We start from the raw sequence: 26002 nt of genomic DNA on the forward strand, positions 1-26002 counted from the left end.
TGCCTTTCCAAGTTCAGGTCTCTCTGCTGCAGACCTAGGTTGGAGTCCCACCAGGTACCATCCACCCTCCACGCCACTTCCTTGCTTAAAGCTACTGTGTGAGGTGGGCACGGTTTTCCCCCACCCCACCCTCTATTTTTATTTGTAAGATAAAAATATTTCTTACCCACAGGTGAACACTTAGTAAACAGAGTGCACTGAACAGTGGCAATGCCCAAGGCAGGGAAGGGGAGGGTGGCACGGAGACCTTTAACCGCTCCTCAAAATTCCCATTAGCTCCTCAGAAAGCCACTCCACATTTTAAAGATGAATGATATCCTTTGATATGGATAACCAACATTTCCTCAGTCATAGCTAATATATTAATGAAACTTATCTTTGGAAGACCTTGCTATTTTAAGACAAATAATCTTAAAGTTATCGTGGCCCTTTGTTCCATGCCTTCCAACATATGGCTAACCTCAGCTCCTCCAGTATGTTAATTCCGGAGCTGCTGCTAGAGCTGTTGTAACAGTGATTCGTGTGTCTGTCCAACTACAACATGCTCCCGGAGGACATGAGTCATGCCTCATTCAGTTTAGCACTGCCAGCGCCTAGCACAATGCCGGAAACAAACTAAACACCAGATAAGTGTGGGTTCCATTAAATAAGAAAGCGCAAGAAGCAGGGACCAAAGGGATCGTGAAGCCAAGATGTCTTGTTTCATAGATTTAGATACTGAGGCCCAGAGAGGGGAGGAGAGTTGCCCAAAGCAGAAGAATCCTGGTAGACCAATCTTCTCCTGGAGGCTGGGGATGACCACTACTGAATCATAGGTAGAGACTGCCAATAGGTGTTCATTTGGTGGTTTCTTTTGACGGATAGAACTTGGAAGGTAAGAAGGGAAGAAGTAGGAGGGGACAGTAATTTGCTACACATTTAATATGCGCTGGGTGTTCACACATCTTATTCCACTTGTCTTACCTACCTGACTCAGCTCAGTAGCTGTGGGGAAGGAGAGGACAGGAGGAAAACTAGAGATTTATTATGGACATTGTGGTACCTGATCAGACGGGGTGGCTGAGAATATGTGAGAGTGAAAGATGGGTGAGGATTCCGGGTGGATGGTTAGATCTGGAAGGAAGTCCTCATAGAAAAGGGCATCCGTTTGGGGTGGGCAAGCAAGATAAGTAGTTAGATATTCACATGAGAAATTCAACAGGAAGCTGGGTATGAAAGAGCGGTGGTGGAACGTAGGAAAACAAAGGGTTTGGAATTCAAAGACCGTCCAAATCCTCCCCCTATTCACTTTCTGTTAGGTATTGGGCAAGTCTTCGAACCTAAGCCCCCGTTTAGGTGAGATAACAATATCTGCCCCACATGACTGTTGAAGGATTTAATACTGAATGTTCTAAAGTTTCTTAGGCAACATCCATGGCTAAGGATTATTTGAGCATTAGGGAGTAGTCAGTGACATCAGACGGAAACTTCTCGGGGGTCGAGGTGGTGAATATTTTCTTGCCAGCCTCAGCTTTCAACCCTTCTTTATGCTGGGCCTTCACATCTATAAGTAAAGCATTAAAAAGATATATAGTTTTATCATAGTCAAACTTTCTAGAAAGCAATCTTTTATCAATATATTTTTCTTCAGGGAGGAAGGATACTCTTACAAAAAAACCAATGATACCCCCAGAACCTGTTGAACCCATACTCTGTGGCAGCATGGCCATAGGAGCTGTGTCACTGGCTGTTGCCAAAACCAGTGCCGTGCTGGGCAATAATCCTCTATACTTAAATATTGCACTGCTGAAGCACCACCAGGTTAGTACCCATTACATTCCTTTACAAGCACCCATGAGTATCTCAAGATAATGAACGATGTTTCTCATTTCCCCTTGCTTTCCCCCTTTTTCAGGATCAGCCAGCAAAGCTAACTATACCTCTCCTGATGGTATCTCTGGTCAGCTGTGGGAAGTCATCACCTGGCAAGCTGAATTTAATGAAAGAAGTGATTTGTATACCCCGTCCTGGATTAACAGCTAAACAAGTACCTTACATTATCTCAAACTACCTTTTCTTAAAAAAAAAAAAAAAAAAAAAAAAAAAAAGCCTTCATCATCAATGAGTTTTTAGTGTATGTTCCTAAGGCTTATGACACCAAGGGAAAAGGAATTAAATATAAAATGAGAAAAAAAATTTAGGAAATTAGGGAAGTGGGATGAAAACAAGACCTCAAACGAAAGAGAGCCAAATTTAGACCACCTTGGATCTCCAGCTCATCACAACAGTGACTCATGCTAGTGGCTCACAGACAAGCCACGGGCGAGTGACTTTGCACACCTTGATAGTGCTGGAAGGATATTCTTTGGGGCAACTGAGATTTTTTAATTTACTAGTCTATGCACTGTGGCTGCAACAAGAGGAAGGTGGCACTTTCATAGCAGCCCTTCTGTTAAGTAGGAACTGCAGGGCCTAGCAGATTGCCTGGCACGTAAGAGAGGTTTAGTGCATGTTTATGGAATATGGAATGAAGGAATCCTAAGTGGCATCTTTACTACTCAGAGGTTTGTTAGTGTCTCATTGTTCTTCAGCGGCATGAATGAGTCAGTATGCCTTTTTAAATCTTCATGAATTATTCCACCAATTAGGCATTCGGGAGAACTAAACATTCGTGTCCTGTAGTGGGTGTTTACAGGAAAAGTACAGGAAGCTCCATCCCCTCTGGTAGTATATTGACTGATATTTTATCTAAGCTAGTGGCAATCATTTTTTTAAATCTCAAGATAATTTGTTTATGATAAAGAATTCTTTTTTAAGGAGAATAGTCATTACCCACTTCTATCAATTTTGGAAGACTAGGATTTATATCTGGCTCACCATCTGTCAGATCATGTTCAGATCCTGGTGCCAGGATCTTTCCTTCAGTTAATATCTGCTATTTGGGTACCAGAGCATTTGGCATGTCATTCTTCATCTGTCTCCATATGCAGATCCCACCATCATCAGAATACATTTTTCTACTTTCTAAGTGACAGTGGATTTATACTAATTCAAACACTATCACACAGAATCCCTTGATGACCTGTGACATGTATTGCAAGAAGGTTGGTCAGGAGACCATGAAAGAGAATGAAGTTAACTTGATCCAACCAATCAGTTCTGAACAATGAAGAGAGGATAATGAAGAAGAAAAACCTCTCATTCATTTTCAACCAAATAAAAATTGAGGGTTGAAGATTAACATTTAATCTTCTGATTGTGTAGGCCATATGTAATTCACTAACCAGGATGCATTATCAGGGACCCTACAGATTTTCTGAGTTAGAAATAGCCATGTGTGGTATACGTTTTTATGTTTAAAATTCTAGACTGCAGTTGTGGAAGATCATGGTTATTCTACTTACAGGGTGTGGACATGCTTCTGGAAATTCAGAAACACATTAACAAAACAATTGAAATGGTATGTAAAGAGAATCTATGGTATCTAATAACTGATGCTTATATACCTTCTAGTAACCAAATTATAGTTCATTATGCAACGAAATCAATATTGTTGTTACAGATATGAAAACATATTAATTTTCTTTGGGTTTCCCATATGAGCCAAGCTTATACATTCCCTCATTGGCTATGGGTCCAGTTTCTAATGGAACTTAACAATCTTGTTTTGATTTCTGAGGCAGCTGGCCCTATGCTAAGATCATCCCTTTGGATTTGCAAAGAAAGAAAGGATCTGGCCCCTAGGATTAGTGAGAGGCAGTTTTGTATAATGGTTAAGGCACAATCACTTGTGCCTGCTTAGAATCCTGGTTAAGGCACAAGCACTTGTGCCTGCTTAGAATCCTGGTGTTGGGCAAACAAGCACCCTTGGCTGAGCGGCCCTTGAGGGGGAAAGTCACAGAGGCAGTATTAGGGGCAGCTGTATGAGTCAGCGGGTTGTTCCATCATATTCTAACTGGGGTAATGCACAATGATGTGGCAGGGCTGAGAGACCCAATCCTTGTCTTTTATTTTAGAATAATACTGCATTTATAGAGAAGTTGCAGAGATAGTGCAGAGAGTTCCCAAATACCCCTCACCCAGTTTCCCCCAAGGTTAACAGGATACATTACCATAGCGTATTCATCAAAACTAAGAAATCAACATGCTACATTACTAATAACTAAACTCCAGACTTTATTTGAATTTCACTGGTTTTTCCACTAATGTCCTTCCTCTGTTCCAGGATCTAATCCAGGACCCAATATTTATTTAGTGTGAGGCTTTTAAGCTACATGATTAGGAAGCACCAGCTCCTTCCCCAGCAGGATGGGGGCCGAGATATAATCTCAGTACGACATAAAGGAACTTTGGCTCCAGTGCTACCTTGCCACCACAGAATATGTGATGGGGGAGGGTGGTGGGGGCCCAAGCCCTAGAGTTGATCAGAATTGCTTTAAGCACCAGCCTGGAGCCAGTTTCCGGGGTGCTTTTCAGGAGGACAACTGTTTTATGGGTGACCAATCTGCAGAGACTCGGACAAGTTAACCCTGACCTTGTATTCTGCTTTGCCCCTTACTAGCTGTGTGACCTTGTGCCAATTATATAACCTCTCTGCCTCAGCCTTGTCGTCTATAAAATGGGTGTGATACATTGTGAGGAGTAAACGAGCTGAATATATGCAATGTGCTCAGAGCAGGAGCGGACCCAGCAGTGAACAATACACAGTGGTGGTGGTTATCAGAGCAGGTGGAAGAAGTCCAGCTCAGAATATTAGGGAATTCAGGATCTCTGAGCTCTCTGCAATCATCCTGACTTCCAGATTTTTAATTATACAATTTTAAATATACAACTGATTTTTAATTATACAAGCAGCTCATGAATGTTCCTGTGAAAATTCAAACACTGGTAGAGCTAGTCCCCCCTCCCCGCCGGTACTAACTCCCCCTCCCTCGACCCCACAGCCACTACTACCCTCAGTTCCAGTCCCATCTCTAGAGGGACTCTAGATGACTGTTAAAAATTTAGTGCGGTCTTCTAGCCTTTCTTTTGTATTTATACACACAGACACACAGACACCACACATACAAATATATAGTGTGTTTTGTGTTTAAAATCATACAAAATTCTGCACAAATCACTCTACAGGTTGCTTTACTTCTTTGCCCTTTTTATTTGTGTTCATCTTTTACTGATACCTAGGAATTCTTTCTACAGTAAAGGCTTCAATCCTTTCTGCATGTTTTACATATTTTCCTCATCATGTTGCCTACCTTTTAACTGTATTTTATGCAGTCATAGGAATTTTTTTCTTTTCAAGTTCTGACACAGTAAAATGTATCAATATGTTCTATTAAGGCAGTGGTTCTTAATGGGGAGTGATCTTGCCCAAGGGACGATGCCCAGAGACGTTCTGGGTTGTCCCAGCTTGGAGGGTGGGACTTTCCTGGCATCTAGAAAGCTGAGATCAGGGATGCTGCTACACATTCCTACAATGTATGAGGCAGCCCTCCATAGCAAAGGATTATCCAGACAAAGTATCAAGAGTGCCAAGGCTGAAAAGCTCTGCTTTAAGGCTTTTTGCCCTTTGCTCAGCTCTGGACCCAGAGGGTTCAGCAGTCCCACATACCCCTGAGGTATCAGCTTCTTCTGAGTCCCCTTGCCTGACTCTTCTACAAGAGCAAAGGATGTCCCCTTGCTCTGCACTCGACATCACACCCCCGTCCTCCCTGGGTGTTACCTGCATCGCACGTGTCTGCCTCCCTAGACCGTGGCTCCCAAGGCAGTGCCTGTGCGTCTCGTTCACCACTGTATCTCTCCTGCCTGGCACATCAATTTGCTTCCTATGTTATTTTTACCAGGGATAGAAACTTCAGCTGACTCCATAGTGAAAAGAAGCAGGATAACTTCTGTATTTGCATATACTGGAGTGTGTGTGTGAACCATGTTGATTCTTGACAAACATGCTGCAGCTTATACAGCCAATGAATGCTGGGCATTAAAGTGCATCCTTTAACAGGTTAAATCCTTGTTACAGCATGCCATCAATACCCCAGACTGTGGAAGCTTCTATTTGGTAATTATCTTTGCTTTTAATGTCAGATGACATCACACACACCAGATTCACTAGATTTAATGACCATGGGCTGCTTCCAAAAGTCAAACCCATCCTGCCAGAGAAGGTGTTTGTACTGTGAGAATATTTAAAACAATATGTTGGGCCTTTAAAAGCAAATGCCACAGTGTGGTTATTCCTTAACGACAAGGAGGGGACTTAACATCCTCCTGTAAAAAAAGAGTTCCTGCACACAGCAGGAGTCAGGACATGATGAGTGGATAATTACTTATATAAGTAGAAATGCATGAACATGTATATCCATACCTCATACATGTGATTGGAGGCAGAATGTAAGGATGAACTAAAGGGAACATGTGCCTGATTTTGAGAAACAGTTTGAGGTTTATGAAATTAAAGAGTGGCTGGCATCATCCCTCTGTGTGTGTGTGTGTGTGTGTGTGTGACTTGCAGTGTGACTGGCTCAACCCCAGAGCAGTGGGCAGGCCAGAGGACCTGAAGCTCTGCTTGCTGCCACAGATGTGTCAGAAAATCCCGAGTGATATGTCTTTATCTTCTGTCTCACAGTCCCCTCCTCCAAAACCGGAGACAAAAAAAGCTCATAATGGAGGCAACAGAGGTCAAGTAAGTAAATGTATTTGTTTACTGTGCTTCTGTATGACAGTTCATTTCTATATTCCCTGCCCCATTTCCCTCTCCCAGTCATTTTGCTCCAGGACTGGCCTAACACAAATGGAAATCACACGGTGATACTGCTTCAAAGGGACTAAACCAGGCAACCCCCCGAGCTGGAATATCTTTCTGCCCCCACCTCTCTGGCAACAGGCTGCCAGGCCACCACTGCTTGCAGTTGTCTGGCCAAGTGAAATCTCAGAGGGCTTGGAGAGGCTCTTATGACTAATAGGATTACATGGGAAACTCTCTAGGTTAAGTGCTGGGGAAGATGAGTCCCTCTGAATACTAGCTCAAAGGCATATAGGATGTTTTGGCTTTTAATTTTAATACTACCAAAGAAAGAAAGAAAAGGCACAAAAAGATAGCAATTCCTTCATCTGGTCCCCCAGAAGCACTGAGGCACCATTTCAGGTGAACCATTGCCAGAGCTCAGATTTTGCCAGGAGGGTCAGGCAAACAAGCCTGGTGAAAATGGGCTGCAGAGCCTCAGGAGACCAGCTGGACTTGATCAGTCCATCACTTTGGTGACTGTGGGCGCTCTGACAGATACAACTATTATATGCCTGACTTTCAGCAATATAGTTAGAACAACCAACAAGAACCCCGAAGATAATGCAAATGGATGAGGGTTGCTCACATGTGTGACATTTGCTCTGATAACCCTGCAACCACTACCTGGATGTCAGGGACTTCAGGGTCCGTTGAAGTCATCAGCAAGAAGGACTAGTAAAGGAAGGAGAGGACTTGGTGGAGCTAAAAAATTAAGTTCCTCCTTAAACTTGGGAGAGAGAAGAGAAATGTGTGAACAGATACGGCAGTAAGTAAAATCCTTGACAGGTGTGTACACTAGAATTGGACCTTGCAAGAGAGGCAGGGGCCGGTGAACAAGTAGCAAGTCTCAGCTCTGTTCCCTTCACTCCAGCAGGGTGTCTGATGTATTCTGAGAAAGTTAGACCAAGATCAGCCCTTCCTGAGATCAGCTTTACTACTTCCCCTGCCCCCCACCATTAGAAACAGGAGAGATGATAGATTCTAGAGAGGCAGCCATACCAGAATTAGAGGCATGGACTCTAGCTCAACTACCTGGATTAAAATCTGTTCCAAGTTACTCAACTCTCTCTTAAATAGGGATAATAATGGTACCTGCTTCATGGGATTGATGTAAGGAGTAAATGTATTTACTTTATGTAAAGTGTTTAGAATGGTACCTGGCATTTAGTAAGCACCAAGTAAGTGATGCTTTCATAGTTTTGAAGACGCCGTAATGAAACTCCTTAACTGACACACAAAAGTTTCCCCAACTATTCCTTTGCCAAATAAAAGGTTCCTCTCACTGACATTAAAAATGTTGGATGGTTCTTATAATTAACTAGTACTATCATCAGTAAAAATGGGATATTTATACCTACTTTCATGTTTGCTTTTGAGACTGGTACACACACACACACACACACACACACACACACACACACACACACACACCCCTTAGTGATACTGCTTCAACTTACGTTAAAATTGCATAGTGACAATTTATGATGAAGGCACGTCAAGGCTGACCTTGCAGTCGAAGCATATGGCTGCTTTCCCCTGAGGTCATTTGGGTCCTCCAGTCTTCCTCCACTGCAATGCATCCTCAGTGCTGCATCCTTTTAGCTGAAGTCTTCAATCCCTTTTAAAATAAAACCTTTCCTGAAGGAGAGTTAAAATTTTAAGTTTTAACAGTTACAGTCTTCTAAAGGAAAATGGAACATAGGAAAGAGCAGGTTTGCAGGAAGAAGGCAGTTAGGGACAGGCAGGACAGACATTTACAGGGACAGCCTGTAGAGTCACCAACCTGGTGGTTATGGCTCAGGTGAGCCCGTGTACAATGATAGAGCCAATAAAGAGATAATAACATGGGCAACTAAAGAGAGCAAAGTGTGTTCCCAGTTCCCAGGTCAAATTTGAAAACCGTGGGAGTAAGAAAATTATTCCCAGATCCTGCAGGACAACTATCTGCCCGAAAATATGCAGAGATGAGTGGGAACTAGGGGCAGGATTAATCGAGAATCAGAGGACCTCGTATTTGGAGAGCTGTGTCTGGTTACAAATTGCCAACCACTGGAAGCCCCAAGAACCTTAATGTGCTATATTTATGTGCATGATTTTCTTGATCCTGAAGCAGCAGGTCACTGGCAAGATGTCCCATCTTGGCTGTTTAACCATTAATTATGACACCATAGAGCAGCCACTGCTCCTAATACAAGGAATCTGTGCGAAACTGGGGCTAGAAATGGGAACGAATCTCCATCTGGCCATCAACTGTGCTGCACATGAACTTATGGACTATGTAAGTTTCCACTCCAGAACATTTACTTTGTGTTGCGTTTTTATTGTTTTTAAATTAGAACTCAAAAGAAGAGCCTATTTGTACATATTTCCAAATAAATCCTATTTTTTATGTTAGTATCATGGGAGGGGTCCAAATATACTGGAGTTGAGAAAGGCAAGTTACCTAATGACCAGACAATAACATAACCATATAACTTTAAAAATTAACAGAAATGTCACAATAATTATATATAGAAATTCTGTAATAAAAATGACTAAAATGAATTGCTTACATTGAAATCATGAGAACTATTGAAAAATAATTTAACAAACTGGTATGTTCTGCAGAGTACATTCATTTGGTTGGTGAATGCAGAATTGGTCAAGCATAAAAAGTGGGTCAGTTGTACCTATGACTTCATAAGCCCTTCTAGACATGTGGTTCTTTGAGTTTCTGCTGGTGATTCACTTTTTTTTTTTTTAATTTTATTTTATTTATTTTTTTATACAGCAGGTTCTTGTCAGTTACCTATTTTGTTCATATTAGTGTATACATGTCAATCCCCATCTCCTAATTCATCACACCACCACCACCCCGCCACTTTCCCCCCTTGGTGTCCATACGTTTGTTCTCTACATCTGTGTCTCTATTTCCGCCTTGCAAACTGGTTCATCTGTACCATTTTTCTAGATTCCACATATATGTGTTAATATACGATATTTGTTTTTCTCTTTCTGACTTACTTCACTCTGTATGACAGTCTCTAGGTCCATCCACATCTCTACAAATGACCCAATTTCGTTGCTTTTTATGGCTGAGTAATATTCCATTGTATATATTTACCACATCTTCTTTATCCATTCATCTGTCGATGGGCATTTAGGTTGCTTCCATGACCTGGCTATTGTAAATAGTGCTGAAGTGAACATTGGGGTGCATGTGTCTTTTTGAATTATGGTTTTCTCTGGGTATATGCCCAGTAGTGGGATTGCTGGGTCATATGGTAGTTCTATTTTTAGTTTCTTAAGGAACCTCCATACTGTTCTCCATAGTGGCTGTACCAATTTACATTCCCACCAACAGTGCAAGAGGGTTCCCTTTTCTCCACACCCTCTCCAGCATTTGTTGTTTGTAGATTTTCTGATGATGCCCATTCTAACTGGTGTGAGGTGATACCTAATTGTAGTTTTGATTTGCATTTCTCTATTAGTGGTGTTGAGCAGCTTTTCATGTGCTTCTTGGCCATCTGTATGTCTTCTTTGGAGAAATGTCTATTTAGGTCTTCTGCTCATTTTTGGATTGGGTTGTTTGTTTTTTTTAATATTGAGCTGCATGAGGTGTTTATATATTTTGGAGATTAATCCTTTGTCTGTTGATTTGTTTGCAAATATTTTCTCCCATTCTGAGGGTTGTCTTTTTGTCATGTTTGTAGTTTCCTTTGCTTTGCAAAATTTTTAAGTTTCATTAGGTCCCATTTGTTTATTTTTGTCTTTATCTCCATTACTCTAGGAGGTGGATCAAAGAAGGTCTTGCTGTGATTTATGTCAACGAGTGTTCTTCCTATGTTTTCCTCTGAGAGTTTTATAGTGTCCAGCCTTACATTTAGGTCTCTAATCCATTTTGAGTTTATTTTTGTGTATGGTGTTAGGGAGTGTTCTAATTTCATTCTTTTACATGTAGCTGTCCAGTTTCCCCAGCACCACTTATTGAAGAGACTGTCTTTTCTCAGTTGTATATCCTTTCTTCCTTTGTCATAGATTAGTTGACCATAGGTTTATCTCTGGGCTTTCTATCCTGTTCCATTGATCTCTATTTCTATTTTTGTGCCAGTACCATGCTGTCTTGATTACTGTAGCTTTGTAATATAGTCTGAAGTCAGGGAGTCTGATTCCTCCAGCTCTGTTTTTTTTTCCCTCAAGACTGCTTTGGCTATTCAGGGTCTTTTGTGTGTCCGTACAGATTTTAAGATTTTTTTGTTCTAGTTCTGTAAAAAAATGACATTGTTAATTTGATAGGGATTGCACTGAATCTGTAGATTGCTTTGGGTAGTATAGTCATTTTCACAATATTTATTCTTCCAATCCAAGAACACGGTATATCTCTCCTTCTGTTTGTTTGTATTATCTTTAATTTCTTTCATCAGTGTCTTACAGTTTTCTGCATACAGGTCTTTTGTTTCCCTAGGAAGGTTTATTTCTAGGTATTTTATTCTTTTTGTTGCAATGGAAAATGGGAGTGTTTCCTTAATTTCTCTTTCAGATTTTTCATCAGTGTATAAGAATGCAAGAGATTTCTGTGCATTAATTTTGTATCCTGGAACTTTACCAAATTTGTTGGTTAGCTCTAGTAGTTTTCTGGTGGCCTCTTTACGATTCTGTATGTATAGTATCATGTCATCTGCAAACAGTGACAGTTTTACTTCTTCTTTTCCAATTTGGATTCCTTTTATTTCTTTTTCTTCTCTGATTACCGTGGCTAGGACTTCCAAAGCTATGTTGAATAACAGTGGCGAGAGTGGACATCCTTGTCTTGTTCCTGATCTTAGAGGAAATGCTTTCAGTTTTTCACCATTGAGAATGATGTTTGCTGTGGGTTTGTCATACATGGCCTTTATTATGTTGAGGTAGGTTCCCTCTATGCCCACTTTCTAGAGTTTTTATCATAAATGGGTGTTGAATTTTGTCAAAAGCTTTTTCTGCATCTACTGAGATGATCATATGGTTCTTATTCTTCACTTTGTTAATATGGTGTATCACATCGATTGATTTGCATATATTGAAGAATCCTTGCATACCTGGGATAAATCCCGCTTGATCATGGTGTATGATCCTTTTAATGTGTTGTTGGATTCTGTTTGCTAGTATTTTGTTGAGGATTTTTGCATCTATATTCATCAGTGATATTGATCTGTCATTTTCTTTTTTTGTAGTATCTTTGTCTAGTTTTGGTATCAGGGTGATGGTGGCCTCATAGAATGAGTTTGGGAGTGTTCCTTCCTCTGCAATTTCTTGGAAGAGTTTGAGAAGGATGGGTGTTAGTTCTTCTCTAAATGTTTGATAGAATTCACCTGTGAAGCCATCTGGTCCTGGACTTTTGTTTGTTGGAGGATTTTTAATCACAGTTTCAATTTCATTACTTGTGATTGGTCTGTTCATATTTTCTATTTCTTCCTGGTTCAGTCTTGGAATGTTATACCTTTCTAAGAATTCATCCATTTCTTCCAGGTTGTCCATTTTATTGGCATACAGTTGCTTGTAGTAGTCTCTTAGGATGCTTTGTATTTCTGTGGTGTCTGTTGTAACTTCTTTTTCACTTCTAATTTTATTGATTTGAGTCCTCTCCCTCTTTTTTGCGGTACGCGGGCCTCTCACTGTTGTGGCCTCTCTCGTTGTGGAGCACAGACTCCGGACGCGCAGGCTCAGCGGCCATGGCTCACGGGCCCAGCCGCTCTGCGGCATGTGGGATCTTCCCGGACCGGGGCACGAACCCATGTTCCCTGCATCGGCAGGCGGACGCTCAACCACTGTGCCACCAGGGAAGCCTCCCTCTTTTTTCTTGATGAGTCTTGGCTAATGATTTATCAATTTGTTTATCTTCTTAAAGAACCACTTTTAGTTTTATTGGTCTTTGCTATTGTTTTCTTTGTTTCTATTTCATTTATTTCTGCTCTGATCTTGATGATTTCTTTCCTTCTGCTAACTGGGTTTTGTTTGTTCGTCTTTCTCTAGTTCCTTTAGGTGTAAGGTTAGATGGTTTATTTTAGATTTTTCTTGTTTCTTGAGGTAGGCTTGTACTGCTATAAACTTCCCTCTTAGAACTGCTTTTGCTGCATCCCATAGGTTTTGGATCATTGTGTTTTCGTTGTCATTTGTCTCTAGGTATTTTTTGATTTCCTCTTTGATTTCTTCAGTGATCTCTTGGTTATTTAGTAACGTACTGTTTAGCCTTTATGTGTTTGTGTTTTTTACATTTTTTTCCCTGTAACTGATTTCTAATCTCATAGCATTGTGGTCAGAAAAGATGCTTGATATGATTTTAGTTTTCTTAAATTTACTGAGGCTTGATTTGTGACCCAAGATGTGATCTATCCTGGAGAATGTTCTGTGCGCACTTGAGAAGAAAGTGTTATCTGCTTTTTTTGGATGGAATGTCCTAAAAATATCAATGAAATCTATGTGGTCTATTGTGCCATTTAAAGCTTGTGTTTCCATATTAATTTTCTGTTTGGATGATCTGTTCATTGGTGTAAGTGAGGTGTTAAAGTCCCCCACAATTATTGTGTTTCTGTCGATTTCCTCTTTTATAGCTGTTAGCAGTTGCCTTATGTATTGTGGTGCTCCTATGTTGGGTGCATATATATTTATAATTGTTATATCTTCTTCTTGGATTGATCCCTTGATCATTATGTAGTGTCCTTCCTTGTCTCTTGTAACATTCTTTATTTTAAAGTCTATTTTATCTGATATGAGTATTGCTACTCCATCTTTCTTTTGATTTCCATTTGCATGGAATATCTTTTTCCATCCTCTCACTTTCAGTCTGCATGTGTCCCTAGGTCTGAAGTGGGTCTCTTGTAGACAGCATATATATGGGTCTTGTTTTTTTTTTTTTTTTTTTTGTGGTACGCGGGCCTCTCAGTGTTGCAGCTTCTCCCGTTGTGGAGCACAGGCTCTGGACGCACAGGCTCAGCGGCCATGGCTCACGGGCCCAGCCACTCCGCGACATGTGGGATGCCCCTGGACTGGGGCATGAACCTGCGTCCCCGCATTGGCAGGCGGACCCTCAACCACTGCGCCAACAGGGAAGCCCTGGGTCTTGTTTTTGTATCCATTCAGCGAGCCTGTGTCTTTTGGTTGGAGCATTTAATCCATTCATGTTTAAGGTAATTATCAATATGTATGTTCCTATTACCGTTTTCTTAATTGTAGTGGGTTTGTTTTTGTAGGTCCTTTTCTTCTCTTGTGTTTCCCACTTAGAGAAGTTCCTTTAGCATTTAGTGTAGAGCTGGTTTGGTGGTGCTGAAGTCTCTTAGCTTTTGCTTGTCTTTAAAGCTTTTGATGTCTCCATTGAATCTGAATGAGATCCTTGCTGGGTAGAGTAATCTTGGTTGTAGGTTCTTCCCTTTCATCACTTTAAACATGTCATGCCACTCCCTTCTGGCTTGTAGAGTTTCTGCTGAGAAATTAGCTGTTAACCTGATGGGAGTTCCCTTGTATGTTATTTGTCATTTTTCTCTTGTTGCTTTCAATAATTTTTCTTTGTCTTTAATTTTTGCCAATTTGATTACTCTGTGTCTCGGCATGTTTCTCCTTGGGTTTATCCTGCTTGGGACTCTCTGTGCTTCCTGGACTTGGGTGGCTATTTCCTTTCCCATGTTAGGGAAGTTTTCGACTATAGTCTCTTTAAATATTTTCTCGGGTCCTTTCTCTCTCTTCTCCTTCTGGGACCCCTATAATGTGAATGTTGTTGCGTTTAATGTTGTTCCAGACGTCTCTTAGGGTGTCTTCATTTCTTTTCATTCTTTTTTCTTTATTCTGTTCTGCAGCAGTGAATTCCACCATTCTGTCTTCCAGGTCACTTATCCGTTCTTCTGCCTCAGTTATTCTGCTATTGATTCCTTCTAGTGTATTTTTCATTTCAGTTATTGTAGTGTTCATCTCTGTTTGTCCTTTAATTCTTCTAGGTCTTTGTTAAACATTTCTTGCATCCTCTTGATCTTTGCCTCCATTCTTTTTCTGAGGTCCAGGATCATCTTCACTATCATTATTCTGAATTCTTTTTCTGGAAGGTTGCCTATCTCCACTTCATTTTGTTGTTTTTTTCTGGGGTTTTATCTTGTTCCTTCATCTGGTACATAGCCCTCTGCCTTTTCATCTTGTCTATCTTTCTGTGAATGTGGTTTTTGTTCCACAGGCTGCAGGACTGTAGTTCTTCTTGCTTCTGCTGTCTGCCCTCTCTCACTTTTTAAATATAAAAGTATTTCCAAGTTATTGAAGTTTTTGGAGAATAATTAATAATAGTAATTAATGTCAAATTCAGGGCACATGACCAAATACGATTCCACTTTAATTTGTGATTCTTTTAACTTCAAAGGAAATCTTGAATAGTATATAAGAAACCTAAGTTTCAGCTGACTTCTAAAAGATTTTACTTTCCTAAAGAAACTAAGCACATAAAGGAATATTTAATGTAATTCCGTATTCTTCACATAATGATTGGTTCCTAGGCATACCAATAAGAAAAATAATTGCATGTTTTCATCAGCAACGTATACCAAGAGCTATGAAAATACTGACTGCTAGTGTTAACTAGAATGGGTATTTATTGCTTATATTCAGTAAAATGCTTTAGCTTGATATCAGATAATTCTTACAGTGTTAGTTCAAAATCATTATCATTTCCCCTCTGACAAGATAGGATTGCATACGTTTTGCAGTATAGAAACTGAGAGTTCTTGCTGCTATATTTTACGTGAAAAGAAGTATAGAATCTTTTCAATGATGAACTTATTAGGAACCTGCTTAATTCCAATGGAATCCATTCTATTAGCAGCAACAGGGAGGCATTAATAAACCAAGGAGCCATTCTGGTTCATTCCACCTCCCTCCCAGTACCTAAATATCCCAGGTGCCATCCCTGGACACAAACTTGGACTGGACATAAGGGTGCTGTGTTTGCAGAGACTACAGTAGATCCTCCAGCTTCGTTTACTCCTATGCTTAACGACTTGGGGGTGTTCTAGACTTCAAATGAATGGGTTGCACTAGAACTCCACTTTCAAAACAATATTGTTACTACTAGAACTTGCGTGCTTGCCTTCACGTAAGTCTCTTTACATTTCATATTGGTTGTTAGTATCTCAAAAGCTTAGCCCCACTTTCAAATTTTAGAATATTCACAGTAAACAAGCTATTCATTCACTGTGAGCTGAACGATGGTAGTTCTAGTGAGTAGGCAGGTCTGCATTGCTATTCTGTTTATGAATTTATGTTATTGCCCATCTATCCAAGCAGTATCTGGCACCACGTTATACAACTTAAGAAATTACTCCCCTCCTACTCTTTACTCGTTTTTTTGTGCAGAAGGCTTCATTCTGAAGTCAGTGGGAAGAGATCTACGGGGCATCCAGAGGAATGCTGACTTGATTTTCCCAGGTTGACATTTAACAGATATTTAAAGTAAAATGCATAGATTTCTCAGGTGAATGTGGCCTGGAAATAATCTGTTTGCAGTCTTTTATATGAAATGAATGAAAATGAATTTGAATCACATCTTTAATGTTTGAAGAATTCATCATTTATCCTTTAATATCTTCCTTATACTTATCAGAGTAAGGGAAAGTATGAAGTGATGATGGGAACCTACAAAAATGCAGCTGAGATGGTTGACCTGTATGTGGAGCTGATCAACAAGTTCCCTTCAATTATTGCCTTAATTGATCCTTTCAGGAAGGAGGTAACAGGATTCAACTTGAATTTTATAATAAAACAGAATAAAATATTTCTTTTGGATCTGTAGACTTGAAATGTGTTGTAATTTGGGCTGGGGCTGAGTTGCTTTATTTTGGCATTTATGAGAAAAGGCACTTACTAAGCAAATGAATAGCAGAAACACATAGAAGTGTGCCTGTCTACAGAATGAAACAAGTATCCCCCAGCACTTCAGGAATACCTGTGCATTTACAAGCAGGCTGACTGATGGCAGGTGAGCCCAATGTGCTAGCAGGTGCTTCAGTAGGTTAATCACGTATCATTTCCAAGTGCTCGTGGAAACAGGACTTCAACTAGGCCAAATGTTTTTTAAACCTAAATCCAGTTACTATGCATGCATAGAAGTTACAAAGCCATATTTTTAAAAGGTGTGAGATATTGAGGTTTCTGATTTATTCACACTAATGCATCTAATGCATTTATTCACACTAATGCAGGGTTGTTTATGTGCCGTAGAACTCTCTCTTCCTAACCCACTTAAACTTCAGAACTTACACTCTTGATTTTATGAATTTGAGAACCATTAGATATAGTGAGCAGGCACCCTCTTTGAGACAACTCACCTATTTAAGTTTGAGGGACAAAGAGAGTGCTGGATCTTACTGGAGCCCCAGGCTCTCTCAGTCCCATCTTTCCTTTCACAGCCTGTGCTACACCCCAGCACTTGTGGAAGATGCTGAGCCTAGTTCTTTAATCTTGCCAGACCTATCTTCTGCTTCTTGTCCCGAGGCTCTGGCCACAGCTCTTTTTAATGCGATAGATGGACCTGCATGGTCTGTTCTATTGGGACAGGTTGAAATCTGGTACAATGGCTGGGAAGACTGTATATTACTATTTAAATAATGAGCATTTCATTTCATTTGGTGGTCTCACCAATAAAAAATAAGGGTATTGGGAATGAGGGTCTACATCCCTGCAGGCTCATTTCCTTCAGTTGCCTTTTTACCAGAAATAAGACTAAAATCTCCTAACCAGCCAGTCTTCAGCAGCACCATGGATAACACAGTGGGTAGGAAGAGCCTGTGCTTGAAGGACATCAGAATTAATGTGGAGAATAGCATTTAATGTGTATTAACATTTTATTCACTAGATCTTCAAGCTCAAATTTAATCACTCTAAGTTTCTGTTCCATGAAGCTTGTTAATTTGTGTGGCTGTGGTATGGGCAACATGAAGCCACAGATGCAAAAAACCAAGCCCCCCACCCCTGTTTTGTGTGTCTCAGAAAGGTGTATAACTGATTATGTGCTGTATGATTCCTGTCGTTTTGTGATGATGTCCCATACATTGTAATGATCAATTCTTAAACATTTACCCAGGACTCTGAACAGTGGGACAGCACCTACAATGCTCTTGGTTCCAAGTGTTACATAATTGCAGGCACCGCATCCAAAAGCATCTCTAAACTTCTAGAGGATGGGAACATCGGCAGCCTCAGATGCAGCGGGCTGATCGTAAAACACACAAATCAAACTACGATGTCTGACTTGGTGGAAATGACCAGTCTTATTGACAGTGAGTAAAAGTATAGCTCTGAAAGACTCATAATGAACTTAAATATGCAGTATATCAGTTAATAAAAAGCATGGAATAAATCTTGGAAGAAAAAAACACCCCAACCATTTGTGAGTGATTCGGTACTGGGAAACAAAATGCAGCTTACTACTGATTCACTTCATAATGTTCCAATTACAGCCCTGCCCGGGGGCCCTCCCCTTCAGGGAGGGCTACCGCAAACAGGTGGCTGAGGCCACAGCCCTCTCAGCTTCACACACCACAGTGATTTTTTTCAATCACTAGCCCACAATGGCTTTTTTTCAACTCCTCAAAAATTTCAAACTTTTTACAGCCTTGAGGCCTTTGAACATGCCATCCCTTCGGCCTAGAATGCTTTGCCCTGCACCATTTAGTTGGCTAACTATTCCTTCAGGTCCTGTTGCCTTAAATGGAACCTCTTCAGATCTATATGCCTTCCCTGACTTCCCCCACCCCTCACTGGCTGCTCTGAACCGTCCTTATCCTATATTTTCAATTGTAGTACTGTTCGCAATTACTTGTAGGCTATTTAATGTCTGGTATCCTCCACTAGACTGTAAATTCCCAGGAGTTCATGGGAGTTTTGTTCGCTTATGCACAGGGCCTGAAACATGCATATCGTGAGTGGGTCTCAGGAACTAGGCAGCAGGCTGGTCTCAGACCTGGAGCAGGACTCAGAGCGAGCCTGGCAGCCAGGGGCCTGGGCTGGTGCCAGAGGATGGAATGAAATGCTTGTAGTCCCTTAACCTGCAGGCTGCCCTGGTCTACGGCCCAGGCAGGGTGGCATGCAGGTGGTGGATAGAATGGCCCAAGGCCTGGTCTTTCCTCCTGGGCCTACCTCTCAGCAGTCATTCTGTCATCCACTCCAGATAGCTGCTGTAACTCCTGCCTGTAAGGCACAACTCTTGTCACCATAGGAAGAACTTCCGCTTGCAGTCTTGTAGACTGTGCAAATTTTAAGGGGTTTTGAGATCTTCAAGTGACTGATTAAATACTATCAACACTGCTTTCCTAATAAGTCAACATTCAGAATGACAGATTCCTTTGAATAAAATTTTACATGAATTGTGAAATCCATTATTTAGGCATATGATGCCCTTGCACTTATTGTATATTTTGACTCAAAGATGCACATTGAACATAATTCACCTTGAATTGTGTCTTACAGCTTAGAAATGTGTCAGTCTAATTTGAGCATTTTGCCTCTACACCGGTAATAATGGTGCCTCTTACAATTTATGGTATGTTAAATTTGGTGAAACATGGCATTCATTTAGTATTTATCATCTAAACTACTGCAAAGGGGTAAACAAATAAAATCAGGGTAATAAAAAGGCAAACGTTTGGGTTAGAATTCTCAGGTGGTCAAATAATTGACTCTTCGCAGTTTTAAATCTCTGGCAAATTTTAAATTTTGATCCCAGAGGCTCATATATTTGATGATTGTTTCCATACCATCTAAAACTGAAAAGAATTCCTCTGCTTGTAGGTAGGAAGCACATCGCTGTCTTTGGAAGTGCAGAAGGAGAGTCGTCTGATGACAGCCTTGTCGATTTGGTAAGTGCTGAAAGCCGGACAATTGCAGAATTGCCAAAACACTGCTTTTATCCCGAATTGGTATTTCAGAGAAAGGCGGTCTTTGGCAGAGAAAGTCATGTAACCTTTTATGAAACAGACTTGCTTCCTCCCAGACAGCTAATCTTTGAACTTTTAAACAGAAGAAAAATTGAAGTCCTGGTAAAATGATGAGCACACTTAAATGACTGGGGTGTGCACTTGCAATCTTACCTCCTAAAATGAAGTAAGAAAGGCCAGAATGTTCTTAGATAAAAGTCAGCATGCTTACATGACTAGTAGAGCATCTGATGTACAGTCACACTATCTCTTTACCTTTGACACTTTCAGCTTATAAGCAGGCCACTTTACGCATGTAACAAAATGAGAAATTAACTTAATGAGAGTAAAAACAAAACAGCACACAGGGGCAGTGTCCTTTCTCCCTAAAGAACTGTTTGTAGTTTAGCAAAATATGACTCCATTTAAAATAAGCTGTTCCCTCCCCTCTTTAGGCCGTTGGACTTGGTGTCCGGTTTATCAAGTTGGGAGGTCTTTCTCGTGGCGAACGGGTGACTGAGTACAAGCGCCTCTTTACTATAGAGGAAGAACTTGTCCAGAATGGAACACTGGGTATGTGCTGCTTTCTTGCTTAGTTTCACTTAGCCATGAATAAGAGAACAAAGATTGGGAGATGGGGAAATAGAAGTCTCTCGGCAGGAGGGCAGGGAAATCCAAAGACTATAAATACGTGCTGACAAAACTAGGATGGCATTTGCCACGTGTATTGGTTTCTTAATGGATTATCTATTTACCTGAATGTTTAAAACTCTAGCCCTAATCCTGATGAATAGGCTGTGTGATGCTTTTCAATAGACTTAATTGATTGGAATTTCCAAGCCTACCTTTTGTTATGGTCCAAATTATACTTAAGGTTTTTCTGCACAGCCCTGGAAAGTTAAAGGTGGATGTTTTCCTGGTGGTTCTTGGCAACAACTCGTTTTACTCAAGTAGATAGCATGTTAATTTAATGTACCTTGGAAAGGCTGTGGTCTCAAGAGGGATGAACCAATCATTTATGACATCAAACTTCGTAAATCTGCATGGGTAGAAGCACCTTATGTACTGGCTAACTGGAGAGCAACACCCCAAATATACATTTTTACTCTATATATCACTGACTGTGATAGCCAAAACAAAGCATGCAGACATTTAAAAAGACCAATAGTGGTCTTTGAAATTCTAAAACTATTTTGTATTTTAAAATAGAACTGATATACTGCAAAAGGAGTATGTTAATTAAGCAGTGCTGACATACTTGTATACCATAAATGAAACTATTAAATGAGATAGATGTATTATAGAATGTATTGTGGAACATACCAATTATTGAATATGAAAGCAAGGAAGTCCTATTTTGTGACTAATAGGCATTTTTTTTTAAAGCGACCAAGAGAAATAGTAATTATTAATTTGTCACGTTTAACATAGGTAAGGACCTTGTTTTCTAGAAAACAAAGATATAATTGGGAGACTATTTCTAAGTCATGCGAGGGCAGTCAAAAGTTACTTTGTATTGTTTAGTGTGTAACAGTCAAAAGTTACTTTGTATTGTTTAGTGTGTAACATGAAGGCTTGTTTTTTCAAATAGGTAAAATTATACTGTTCCTACATATCAGTCTGATTATTTTTCTGTCATCCTGACTTGTGGAAGCTTTAGGTTCCTTCAGTGACCTAATCACATTTCCAGCCAGACTTCACCACAAGGGAAACAGCTGCTTCAGGGCATCAAAAAGGACTCTAGTGACTGGAGGCCCAGCCCCTCCCTGGTGACAGTGCCAGCCCCTGAGCATTCCGGAATGGATTAACAGATTAATGAGGATTTCGCTGACATTGGCAGTGGCCAATAGATATGAAGGGGACCAAATCACTGGAAAACCAAATCGCTGCACTGAGAGATTGAGTAGGAAATCTTGTCAAAAGCTCAGTCGTTAAAACACTGTCCCTGCCCGGAAACACGTGGAACCTGACTGGAATAGTCTTAAATCCTCAGTGGTTTACCTTGGAATAGTTAGTTGGCAATGGTCTGTCTCACGCAGAGTACCAGCCTTTCCTCTAGTTCATCTTCCTCTTATCCTTTGCTGCTCAGCCTCTGCCCAAAGTCTGCTGTAAACCAAATGTTCCAGAATGCTGTCTAAGGGTACACTGCAAACGCAACAAGTGTACTGCAGTTAACATATAAACAATGACACGCCCACTTTAAGGTGGTTCTAGAATCCTTCCTAATGGTGATGTGACGCCTCTGGACAGTTCTAAAGATGATCTCCTTTAAATCATGTAACAAAGAACGTCAAAATTGGCACCACTGGATTAGACAGTAAAATTTATTGTTGTTTTTAATAGGTTTCAATGAAGAACACACATTTTCCTACTTGAATGAGGAAGCCAAAAAGGCTGCCATGGCTGGTGAGCTTCCTGAGCCCCCAGAGCCCATCTTCGCCACAGAAGTTGTGGAGGAATCAGCCAAAACATGAGTGTCTTCCAGACAGGCTGCACACACCCCAGCTGACAGCCACACCACTGGTATTATTAGACTGGGAGATCTCAAGTATGTCTTCATTTTGGTTTTGCTCTAAAACGTCACTAACTCGTGTGCTTTTTCTTCTTTTAATTTCACTGTTTGGTGAAATACAGAGATAGTATTTTGCCCGGAATTATACCTGTGAACCTTGTCTTCTGGCCATCACATTTCTATGGGGATCTTGTTTGTATACGAGCTCTCCTGTCCATTTTGGGGGGTCATGACCTAGTAAGAGTACAATATTTTTGCCACCAACTCCACACTCAGTTCAAATATCTCATACTTTACAAGTCAGAACATCTCTGAAAAAAATCTTTCACACTAGGAGCTCTCTCTGCCAGGAAGGTGTACATCTTCTGTTTCACGGATTTTTTAAGAGCCAAAACAGCTTCCTCTCACTTTCCTACCCTTAATTCCCTTTTCTCTGATTCCCATCTCTTTCTAAATTTTAGTGGTTCATCTATCATTTATATCTTTGGGGGTCTCCTCAGATCCTTTTTGGAACAAGAATGAGCATAAGTGAGTAAATATCAATGAATGAACATTCTTAAAGCAATTAAATGCCCAATCATTTTTACTTCAGCATCTAGTAGGTGATTAAAAATGATGCAACAGGGCTTCCCCGGTGGCGCAGTGGTTGAGAGTCCGCCTGCCGATGCAGGGAACACGGGTTCGTGCCCCGGTCCGGGAAGATCCCACATGCCACGGAGCGGCTGGGCCCGTGAGCCATGGCCGCTGAGCCTGCACATCCGGAGCCTGTGCTCCGCAACGGGAGAGGCCACAACAGTGAGAGGCCCGCGTACCGCAAAAAAATAAATAAATTAAAAAAAAATAAAAATAAAATAAAAGCAGTGATTTAAAATAGGCTCAGTGGCAGATTCTCTCAGAGCACAGGGCAGGAGAACTGGTTGGTATCACTCTAAGGTGGGAGAACTGTGTCACAGTTTGTTGTTGCTACTGACTTTCCCGATGTTTAGCAATAAACAACGGATGAGTGTTCACATAGCCTCTGCACATATACACACACACACACACACACATACACAGATGGGAGATCGTATGAGAGTATGCCCTGGAAATGTGACAAAAAGTATAATTAAATGAATGAAACTAGAGACAAAAGGTACAACCAAGTTAACAACTGAATAACTACATTAAATTAACCAAAGAGGTGATTTATTACCTCAACCAAGTCAACACTTTAATTTCAGTGCTGAGCACAGCCTATTCACCTTTTCCTTACTTGAGGATTGGGGTCACCAATGGATGTGTAGCATTTCAAGTTTTTGAAAGTGATAAGCACTGTTTCTGTTTATATATTTTCTCTCTCTCTACATATATGTTAAAGGATATATAATAGATATAAAACATATATATATATATATATATATATATGGAATCACATGTAAAGAGATGAAAGAAACTCATCATACTCTATATTAAAAAATGGCAGTCGGGGGGGCTTCCCTGGTGGCGCAGCGGTTGAGAGTCCGCCTGCCGATGCAGGGGACACGGGTTCATGCCCCGGTCCGGGAGGATCCCACATGCCGCGGAGCGGCTGAGCCCGTGAGCCATGGCCGCTGAGCCTGCGCGTCCGGAGCCTGTGCTCCGCAACGGGAGAGGCCACAACATTGAGAGGCCCGCGTACCGCAAAAAAAACAAAACAAAACAAAACAAAAAACAAAAAAAATGGCAGTGGGACTGGGAAATGTTAGTGCTCCGAAGAAACTTCAAACCAAATCCAATCCTTAAGTCAGGGCTGCTTGATGATCTTCCTAAGGTCAGCGATGATAAGAGACGGTTATCCATTCTCTACAACTTATTGCCATATAAGCGGAAGCTGTTCCACGATGAAAGTGATTAAACATGTATAGTGTGCGTTTATAAAAATCATCCGAACTTTGTTTTTAAGATTCTGTGATACAGACTATACACTCTACCTAACATACAACCTAGAAATGGTCTGAAAGATGAACAGTGATCTCTACCTGTACCGCTCCATTTCTAACAGACATTTACTGGTAACAAAACAGGTAAGGAAGGAGGAATGACTGGCGAGTAGCCAGAGCCAAAACACGCACCTTTGTTTACTCAGGCCACTCAAGGCTGGGTGGTCACAGCCCGGTTAATTCCCTCCAATCAGAATTTCCACAGGACGGATCAACTGCTGAAACCAGTGTAGGTGAGGAGTTTATGTGAGACTCTCTCAGATACAAAAGGATGCTAGAATTAATTTTAGCAAATTAATTTTAAATGCTTTGTGATGTTGGTGAAGAAACAAGCAGCTCCGAAAAGGCAAGAACACTTTCAAAATGTTGTACCAGTGACTAAATGTTGCCTGGTCCAGCTAACACATTTCACAAATGGTTAACTCCTTACCCTGGAAAGGGTGTGTGATTAAATATGGAATGACAAGTGTACGTATTTTTATATTCCTAAATATGTGTAAGACACATGCCAGCAGACTGATAACAGACACAGGAATGCAGAAAGCAGGAAGAAACAAAGAACAGAATTCCTCAAAATAAACCATTTTGTGGATTATTAAAAATTACTGAAGTTATCAAGTCTTACACAATTTTCATATTAAAGAATGTCAAGTTTGGGGAACTAAACCAAAAATGTTAATAACCACAATTGACTTTTAATAGGAAACTGTTGGTGCTTTTTAATAAGTGTGGTGAGGAGAGTTCAAATCACAGCATAACAGAACTTGTTTAAGTGAATTAATGCAGTTTGTAGTGAGTATATCATATAGCAGTATTATTCAATTAGGGGAAATCACAGTCGAAAAACATTACATTTTAATTCCCTATGAGTAAAATGATAAGTAACTGTAAAATCATCACTGGAAAAACATGGAAACAATCAAGCCTAACGAACCTACAGAAGGATAATTACCTCCAAATTTAGGAAGTACATTTACCTGCCTATTCACCTTTTCAAGCCTATGTTTAGCATACGTGCAAAAATAAAATACAACTACTGCAATTATTACTATCATTTTCTTCTGCCCTTCGGTGAGAAACACCTGACAGCTTCATGCTGAGCTATGCTAACAAAACTAAACCTTTCACTTTCTTTAATAGTAAAATTACCATTACTGAATCACTGTCATAAAAAATGCACTCAAGTACATTACCACTTATTTCAAACAAACACCAGTTTTGAAACAATCAATTTTGAAAAGCTGCATAAGTTGTTTTTTTTTAATCCCTGATTAATTTCTATTTATTCACTGTGGTAGACTGAAACATTGTATTTTTAGAGACTACCACCTAATTTCTTTAAAAAGAACAACAAACCTGTGTAATGTAGAACAGCAGTGAAGCAAAACAATTGTATACCTGTCACCCATCTTCACTGTACATAAGAACTGTGATAAAATATGGTCCTTGTGCCACATGAGTCCATGAGAAAACACAATTAACTCACAGCACAGAGCACACGGTTTACCAAGATAATACTCTATTAAATTCAGGGTTTGGACTTTCACCTCAATTCTGCCTTCTGGCCACTACAGCCTTCCCTCCAAAGTCCTTGGGAGGCTTTGGACACAATCAATAGTATGTGTTTTTCATCCCACAGTTAATAATGTGTGTAATTAACACTGGGTATGGGACTACTAGTTTGACATCAGCTCCTGAATTTTAAGCGTATCTCAGTATATCCTAGAAAGTAATTTGTATGCCACAGTGCCTAACAATTTCCATGCTACTGAAGTTTCTCCATCAAAAAAGGATCAGACCCAAAACAGAAGCTTCTTTGGGGGCTTTTAAAATCACCTTAAGCTAGTCACTTCTGTTTATCCAATTATACACA

At 40.4% G+C, this 26002-nt stretch overlaps 1 protein-coding gene across 2 annotated transcripts in view; it reads left to right on the top strand.

Moving 5' to 3' along the window:
- The window catches only part of ENO4 (enolase 4), a gene marked incomplete at both ends in the record, with an annotated part of 28967 nt that extends 6834 nt beyond the window's left edge, over positions 1-22133 (top strand). The window contains 10 exons of one of the 2 annotated variants that reach the window (XM_079715927.1): positions 1635-1800; positions 1895-2026; positions 3386-3439; positions 6602-6658; positions 8871-9038; positions 16350-16475; positions 17829-18024; positions 19535-19602; positions 20115-20232; positions 22003-22133. In XM_079715927.1, coding sequence (XP_079572053.1) covers positions 1635-1800; positions 1895-2026; positions 3386-3439; positions 6602-6658; positions 8871-9038; positions 16350-16475; positions 17829-18024; positions 19535-19602; positions 20115-20232; positions 22003-22133 — 1216 coding nt within the window. Of the gene's footprint in view, positions 1-1634; positions 1801-1894; positions 2027-3385; positions 3440-6601; positions 6659-8870; positions 9039-16349; positions 16476-17828; positions 18029-19534; positions 19603-20114; positions 20256-22002 lie in introns of those variants that run through there. The other variant, XM_079715928.1, reaches the window with a different exon arrangement.
- Between the last annotated feature and the right edge of the window lie 3869 nt (positions 22134-26002).

Source organism: Hyperoodon ampullatus, assembly GCF_949752795.1.
Source record: "Hyperoodon ampullatus genome assembly, chromosome: 1".
Lineage (NCBI taxonomy): Eukaryota > Metazoa > Chordata > Mammalia > Artiodactyla > Ziphiidae > Hyperoodon > Hyperoodon ampullatus.